General features: G+C 31.3%; 3 protein-coding genes across 3 annotated transcripts in view; 2 read left to right on the top strand and 1 right to left on the bottom strand.

The window, feature by feature from the left end:
• Positions 1–2,016, top strand: part of LOC102681892 (SAC3 domain-containing protein 1) — a 2,754-nt gene extending 738 nt beyond the window's left edge. The window contains exons 2-7 of the mRNA XM_006611693.2: positions 198–389; positions 474–635; positions 694–933; positions 1,375–1,515; positions 1,606–1,795; positions 1,906–2,016. Coding sequence (XP_006611756.1) covers positions 198–389; positions 474–635; positions 694–933; positions 1,375–1,515; positions 1,606–1,795; positions 1,906–1,983 — 1,003 coding nt within the window. The 3' untranslated portion in view covers positions 1,984–2,016. The remainder of the gene's footprint in view (positions 1–197; positions 390–473; positions 636–693; positions 934–1,374; positions 1,516–1,605; positions 1,796–1,905) is intronic.
• LOC102670660 (mediator of RNA polymerase II transcription subunit 4) lies at positions 1,881–3,369 on the bottom strand. The gene is made up of 4 exons (XM_006611695.2): positions 3,168–3,369; positions 2,671–3,077; positions 2,492–2,611; positions 1,881–2,411 (listed from the first exon to the last, which is right to left on the bottom strand). The coding sequence occupies exons 1-4, from the start codon at positions 3,236–3,238 to the stop codon at positions 2,242–2,244; spliced, it is 768 nt and encodes a 255-aa protein (XP_006611758.1). The 5' UTR covers positions 3,239–3,369; the 3' UTR covers positions 1,881–2,241.
• Positions 3,370–6,653: 3,284 nt separating this feature from the next.
• Positions 6,654–8,132, top strand: part of LOC102681623 (agrin) — an 18,069-nt gene continuing 16,590 nt past the window's right edge. The window contains exon 1 of the mRNA XM_006611691.2: positions 6,654–7,062. Coding sequence (XP_006611754.1) covers positions 7,008–7,062 — 55 coding nt within the window. The 5' untranslated portion in view covers positions 6,654–7,007. The remainder of the gene's footprint in view (positions 7,063–8,132) is intronic.

Here is an 8,132-nt window from a genome sequence, read left to right as displayed (position 1 = left end):
GAATTTATATATTTATATAAATAATATTATTTATATAATAATATTATTTATATAAATAAATATAAATAAATAATATTTGAATGAAATATTTTGAAACACATAATATTCATATATCAGATCTATAAACAATTATTTTATTTTTGCTGTATATATTACATTATGATAAAAATATTTCAAAAATTTATAACAATGTGTAGCAGAGAGAAAGAAGGTTTATTACATAAATTTGAGATCGATGAAACTGCAAAAGGAACAAAATTACCGAAAGCGGATCCAAAAAAAACTATAAAATGTTTTAGTCGTCCAGCAGCAGGATTAATAATGACTGATATGAAACAATTACGTCCGGCACCAGTGTTATTGTCGACAATTAAATATTTATTTACTAAGTACGCATACGATTGAAATTGTACAAAATATATATTATAAATTTTATGAATATAATATTATGAATATATACATGCTCATTTCAGGATAGCTACGCGAACAGATGTAGATTGGATAATAATATACGATTTTATCTTTGATCGTTTGAGATCCATTAGACAAGATGCTGCGATTCAAAGGATTGATGTTTCTATGAACATTCAATTACTGGAACCTATAGTTCGATTTTTGGTTTATTCCGCGCAAAGGTATAAAATTATGTAAAATCGCAGTGTTAACATAATAAATGTAGAAAAATAATTACAGATTATGCGAACGAAGTATTTCTGAATTTAATGCAAAAATCAATGATCAACACCTCATTGAATGCATAACGCGTTTATTAATTTTATATGATGAATCCGAAGATTCTTCAGTTATTGAAAAAAACATAAAAAAATTAACATTGAACAATGATCGTCAACAAATGGAAGCATTATACATTCTTTTGCACATGGGTAATACAGAATCCTTAATGAGAGCATTACAACTTCCTCTTTATTTACGGTATGCACACAAAATCAATCATTCATATATTTAGTAATAAATATATGAAATATAAGAATATAAATATAGAATGTTTCAGGATAGGTGGTACTAACAAGCAAAGAATGATATAAAGATGCAAAAATATAATTAAAAAAAAAAATAAAAATTTTTTCATTTTTTCAAAAAATGAATTTTGAAATCTTTTCAAATATTGAAGAAATTGACTAATTTTCAATTGGACATAAGTTTTAGTCGTCTTTAATTAAGAATTAAATAATTTTATTTGTATCTGAAAATTTTTTTTTCAGTTAATTTGATTTAATTAAAAACGAGATCTTAAATATTAATTTTTTTTTTCATTTTTAAATGTAAAATTATTTTTTGTCCACACTATACCACTCCTTAAATATCCTATATATATATTTATATATCAATGATTTTCGTCGTCATTTTTTGTAGGAAATCTCCAGATGTGCAACTATCAATAAAAATATCATTTGCTTGGTATTTAAAAAATTATGTACGTGTTTGTCATTTAATTCAACAATTGTCTCCATTACTTATTTGCGCAGCCATGACTAGTATACAAAAATTAAGAAGGTATGCATATATGTTTGAATTTTAATTAATGAAATGAATTATGTATGATATAATATGTTTAATTTTAATATATAACTAAAAAATTTTCAGAATGGCATTGAAAATCATGAGTTCAGGATACAATAGTAAAATTTTCACTTTTCCAGGACTTAAATTGCAACAAATTTTATTGTATAAAGAGATAGACAAAATACGAATAGATTGTGAGTTATTTGGACTTGTATTTACCAATCAGAATGTTTTATTTCAAAAAGCGAATTTCAAAGATGAAATTAAATTGGTAAGTAACAGAACTTTATCAAGAATTAAATTTCAAAATGTTATCCAATACATAATTTTCAATGATATGAAAAAGAAAAAACTTCTATGTTATTCTGTATATCATTTCAGGCACATCCAGAAATGTATTACACGCATCATTGTTTACACAGTCTTTTACCACAAATTTTACTTGAATCTATGTATTGAGCATATAAAAAATACAATGCATTTAGATTCTTACATCTTTGTGATTTTTTTTTATGTATTAATAGATATAATAAATAATGAAATGTCCAATAATAGATAATAAAAGATATAGTTTATATTATTTAGTATCTTGTTATAAAATTATTTGATGAAAATTATATTATACATGTCATTGTATCGAATTCTTAGAAATGGCTGGTTTTGTTGTGAAAAATTTTGAATTATAAAATTTACTTGAATTTCTTAAAAAAAGAATGTTTATTGTGAATCACTAGATGAACTACTCGAAGAATCTGTTGACATAACTTCAACATCTTCTGTTTCTTGTTTATGGGTATTCATAACACCACTCCCTTGTCCACTCATAGACATATGAATTTCACCTGATGAATGCCATGCAAATTGATTTGCTTGTGATGCAGGTGGTTCTAAAACAATTATTTTATTATATGAAATATAAAATTTAAGTATAGAGATAAATGTATATAATAGATTTTTACAAACGTACCACCTACTGGATGTCCAGCTCTGTGTAAATCTGAGGATAATCCAGGATGAGTACCTGGCATCTGACCATTTAAAGGAAGATCACTTAATCGTCCAAGATATCCCAATCTCATTTCAATATCTGTGATAATAACGATAATCATCATAGTTTGTAAAAAAACAAAAACATAAAAAGATTACCAGTGGGATAAGGTCTCCTAGGATCTCCTTGTTGCCAGGTAAGGGGAGCACATATGGCATTCGATGCGCTTATTCTATGTGCATATTTAATTAATTCTTCAGATGGTACAGGTCTCTGATTAGCACGAGCAATAGATTGTAACTTTTGTTTAGCTTGATAAATTGCAGTTGCTAAAATTTGCTCTGCTTCCTTCAATTGTCGCTGTAATTGTTGAATATCTTGATCTTGTCTTTCAACTTCAGCTTTTAAAGCTTCCATTTTCAGGTTAATTTTTGCTTGTTCAGCTGCTCGTTTTAAAATTGTTTTCAATTCATTGTCTTTGGCAATTAACAATTCTGTTAATTGAGCATATTCTTCATTCGACAGTTTCAATGGTTTTTGAGCTATCGTATTTTCTATCATTTCTCTAAGATAATAAGATTAACAGAAATAACAAAATTAAAAATAATAATTTAAGCATGTCAATCTTAATAATAATAATTTATTCGAACCATACTTTGCTATCAATTCAATGTCATCGACGATAGATAATAAAACTTCTCTTGTACTTTTACCGGATGATGCCATGTTATTCTATGCTTTCAAATCACAAAAAATTATAATTAAAATTCTCCGCGCTAGAATCGTTAACTATATTAACATTGTATATGGTGATTCAGTTAAAATAGCAATTTCCGCTAGACGGCACTGTTTCACATAAGAGTGCATTCTAACAAGTTTCTTATTCAATGAAAGTATTCAATGTAAGTATATATAGGGAAAAAATAAAATCGCGCTTTATTTGATTTCAAAAATTAGTGAAAAATTTATTTTCATATATAATTAATTTTTTTTAATTTAATAATTTAATTTTTAATAATAATAATTTAATTTTTTATAATGTAATATTCTTGATAATATAATATTCTAATTTATATTCTTGTGAAATTTAATCTTTATAGAAAAATTATAAATATATTATAAAATAAAATATTAATTACAAGTAAAGTAAAAAATGTTACAGAAATAGAAATTTTAAGTTTATTTTATAATAATACAAAATAATACAAAATAAGATTTGCTTTAGAATAGAAAAAAATGTATTGTAAAACATTACAATAAATAGAAAAATCGAAAATTGTAAATAAAGGAGTAAAGGTATAGATAAGGAGAGTTTTTAAGATAAAAATTGGCTTTCAACGCCATCTCTCGAGTACTCTTGGAAAATTGTTTTGATACTCAAAAGATGATGCTGAGCCCTAATCTATTACACTTTACACTTTACACTCTTTTATACTATTTTCGAAGAGATATCTTGAGCATTCGAGAGATGACGTTGAAAATCAATTCTTATCTTTTTTTTTAGTTTTTGCTGTCCTTATCTATATTAGTTTCATTTAGGTACTTTAGAGATGGCGCTGATTCCACAATTTTTAACTTATCTCTATCCTTTGTCATTATATGCTTTCCTTGTCTATATTTGTTCTGCAAACTTTATAGACTTGAGAAACGGTTTTGATATCTGATTTATTTTATTATTTTTTTTTTACCTAATCTGTTGATTAAAAATCTTAATAGATGAAATTAATATTGATTTTATTTATTTAATTCAATTCAATTTTTATATATCGTAAATATATGCATATATCTATTTTTATATATTTAAATTCTTACATTGGAATACATATATTTTATATGTATGCATATATAAACTTTATATGTTGTATTATATGTTGCAAAGATTATGTATATATGCGTCAGATTTTTTAAATATCACAATATACCTATCAGTTTGTTTTCATTGTTGTTCATTGTTTTAATGTTTCCAAAGATATCTTATTTTAAATAAATATTCTGTATAGTATTAAAAAATAAAATTAATATAGTATTAAGAAATTAAACGTACATATTAATAGAAAATTTGCAAATAAGATTATCTGTGAGCATATCACATATGTTCAATTAGAATATAAAAATAAAATTGATTTCATTCGTGTAATTGGCCTAATTTGTGGTCAAATTATCTTGTTGAATCGATGTGTTAAGATTCTGTTACAGAGTATTATTGAATCACGTGGAAAGGAAATGTGCGGGAAATGACATAAAATCGAAACACGAATCATTTATGAAACTACGAAAATGATGCAAGCAATCTGCCAATATTATACTGACTTCAAGTGAAATAGAAAAATTTTGCAAAAGAAAGCCGATCAGATTTAATTGAAAAATTGGATTGAGAATAAAAATATATATTAGCGGTATGTACGTATGTATATATATGTATATATATGTGCGTATAAAAAACACATTATATAAGAAAATTCATTATTTTTATTGAATATCGGTTATAAAAGTACGTAAGAAAATATATATATATATAGATTCACAATGAATGAATGAATCCATTCAAAGTCAATTCGCTTAAAGAACGTTTCTGTTTGATCATCATTACGTTTACATATTATGATGATATATTATACGTATATTATGATATATGTGTACAAAATTGTACTTATAATATTACAAATATTATTCATAACGTTAATCTATCTTTTTTTCGCGATTTTTGAATATTCCTCGGAGGATGAGATCTAAGAACGTTAGAAATGGCATTATTCTCGAGCGAATGAACGAAGTAAAGACAGAATTTCATAGCGATACGGTAAGGAGGTCGTTGCTCGATCGTTTAGTCGTTTTAAGGCCGTCGTGAAACACATGCAAAAACATGCGAATTGTAACACGTAGACGGTTACCTGGCCCGATTGATCGAGGAGGATCAGAGTACACGATTTCCGTGATTGAAACCAAAAGAATCGTTAAAAAATGTAGAAAATGTTCGATTGTGAAAAAAAATGAACAATTTGGAAATGAATTTTTTTTTTTTTATTTTCTTCTAATGCCTTGAATCAATTGCTTGCATTTACTCCATCTGGAAATTCGAGTACAGTTACAAGCTATGTTAGGCGAGGCTGCCGTGTTAAACGCAAGTGCAAGTGGGTTAATGGTGAAGTCCAGGTGAGAAAGAAAAAAGTACGAAAGTGACCGATACGTGGATGTACGTACGTGCGTACACTTTACAGTACGGACAGATACTATGACAGTTGATGTTGACGAATGTCCCCTCCCAATCTTCGGACAAACAACATCGAATGGATAGGTTTGGCTGCAGCTGCACCTGTACACCATTGGAGAGCGGTGCCTCCGGTATACATTTGGCCTCTCTTCCCTTGGACCACTGCCACACTTTCCTCTCTATACATACGTATAGAACAACCAGTGTATATCTACGCTTTTTAGTTCTCGTTCGAACATTAGATGTACGAAACTGGAACATCGAGAGGGATTTCGTCGAATCTAGGAATCTAGGAAAGCGTAGAGACGCGGATAATATTAGTTTACAATTATCGGGCTTAATTAACTGACACATGATAATAATATCTACTTTATGTAACGTATACCACAAAGTTAATTAAATACAAGGCTTAATTAAATTGCGAAACGAAATTTAAAATATTTCTATATACTTTGCGCATATTTAATTTAAGGTAACTCGATGAGAATGACATCTTGATCGGGGAAACCAAGAATATTTCTTCTATCATTCGAGTATCAAACAATCAAGTTTTTATGAGGATTCTCGTTATTTTACGTATATTGCACTCGATTGCTAAAAGGTTTGTCGAGATGACTTGTACTCGATACCGATGGAATTGGAAAAGTAAAAGACCGTTTCCTCGAGATGATGACGAAGAAGAAGAAGAAGAAGAAGAAGAAGAAGAAGAAGAAGAANAAGAAGAAGAAGAAGAAGAAGAAGAAGAAGAAGAAGAAGAAGGAGGAGGAGGAGGAGGAGGAGAGAAAGAGGAGAATGATGCGGAGGAGGAAGAGTTGGCCTAGAAACAGTGGTTCGTCGCTGTGCTCTCTACCGTTTGGCTAGTCGTCACCGACGATGATGGTAATGGCAAATGGCCCATGGAGAGGCTCTCCGGTCCGCGCCTCCACTGGAAACGGGAGCACGCCACGTGAAAGTAGGAAGGGGAGGCTATAGCCGGACCGTCGTTGCTTCGTGCGGCTCAGTCGTTCGTAGACCTCGAAGGACGATAGAGGTCGAAGAGGGCACTTCCTCCTCTCCTTCCTCACGGCGCCACCACCTCGTCTTCTCTCCCATCTTTCCGCGCCTTCGGCATTAATCCTTCCTCTTAACCACGGTGGCAAGAGCACTGCAACGTCGTCTGCCCGCAATAAGATAATCGTCCGCAGCCATCCGCCCGCTACGCTTCGAGAAAATTGACTTATAACGACTCCGTTGATACACGATCGTGGTAAAAGGTCCGAACAAGGATCGTCCACACCACGAAGGATGCAACGTCACATCTCATTCCTCGTTGGGATCATCTTGCTGTGTTGCCTTCAAGGTCGGTATCGCTTTTAACCATTTGAACCAGAGTCGATCGATCGATCGTGTTCCACTCTGGTGAAAGTTGCAACAGGTCTACGATCCGTTTTTTCTTCTTCTTCTTCTTCTTTTTTTTTCTCTCGCCTTCAACTTTGTCTTCCTTTCTCTTTTTGCTCGTCGTTCTTTTTTTCCCTCTCTCTCTCTTTCTTCTTTCCACGTCATCTTTCACTTTTTCTTCTTCTTCTTCTTCTTCTTCTTTTAAACGTAAAGTTGTTTTATTATCGGTATTCGGATCGAGGAATTAATCGATACGATTCGTCTGTGCAACGCAAACTGTTCCCAATAATTTTCACGGTCGGCTAATTGAGAAATAAATAAATGAACTCGGCGCGATGCACGAACAGACGGGTCCGTCCATTCATTACTCCTCGCGTAAACCAGTCGTCAGTCGCCGCCCGATGGAGAGTAAAAGCACGCTCTCACCGATTCTTCGTTCGGGTAATGATAATGGTAATCGATATTATCGTTGGGTTATCGTAAATTCTTCGTGATTCTTTCCCCATCGATCGGAAAACTTTTTCACCACACCACTCCAACGATTTTTAACTCGTTATCAAATCTTCCAATTTTTTTTTTTTTTTTTTTAACGAGAGTCTCGCACGATGCGCACATGTGTGCATCGAGTCGAATCGCAATTGGTCGAGCGCATCGAGTGTTCGAGAGGACGGCGAATCGATCCTGTCCTGAAGTGGGTCGGTCGACCAGAATCGCAAAAATTCTGGATCCGAACGACGTAAGTCCGTAACGGTGTAGCAATTTCCAAAAAAAAACACACATACACACACATACGCACACACATATATGAATAAACGCGTGCACAAAATGTCTCTTCCCCTTCTCCCTTCCTTTTCTCCTCTTCTTTTTTTTTTTTTTTTTTTCTTTCCTCTTTTCCGTTTTGTTTTGTTTTTAACAAAAAAGGAAATCCTTCCGGGACGATACCGATGTTCCGTAACGGACATTTCTTTTTCTCTTTTTCTCGGCAAATGGCTTTGGCTGGAGCGCCCATTGAATTCCCGACAGGGAGCCGGT

This window comes from Apis dorsata, unplaced genomic scaffold, assembly GCF_000469605.1.
Source record: "Apis dorsata unplaced genomic scaffold, Apis dorsata 1.3 scaffold_92, whole genome shotgun sequence".
NCBI lineage: Eukaryota > Metazoa > Arthropoda > Insecta > Hymenoptera > Apidae > Apis > Apis dorsata.
This window is presented reverse-complemented; position numbering and strand designations above follow the sequence as displayed.

Bases quoted from the DNA above. Each gene is read 5' to 3' on its own strand.
- LOC102670660 (XM_006611695.2), bottom strand. From the start codon at position 3,238: ATGGCATCATCCGGTAAAAGTACAAGAGAAGTTTTATTATCTATCGTC. The intron at 3,078-3,167 runs GTATGGTTCGAA...TTATTATCTTAG, and splicing joins GACATTGAATTGATAGCAAA to AGAAATGATAGAAAATACGA. The intron at 2,412-2,491 runs GTACGTTTGTAA...TAATTGTTTTAG, and splicing joins AGCTGGACATCCAGTAGGTG to AACCACCTGCATCACAAGCA.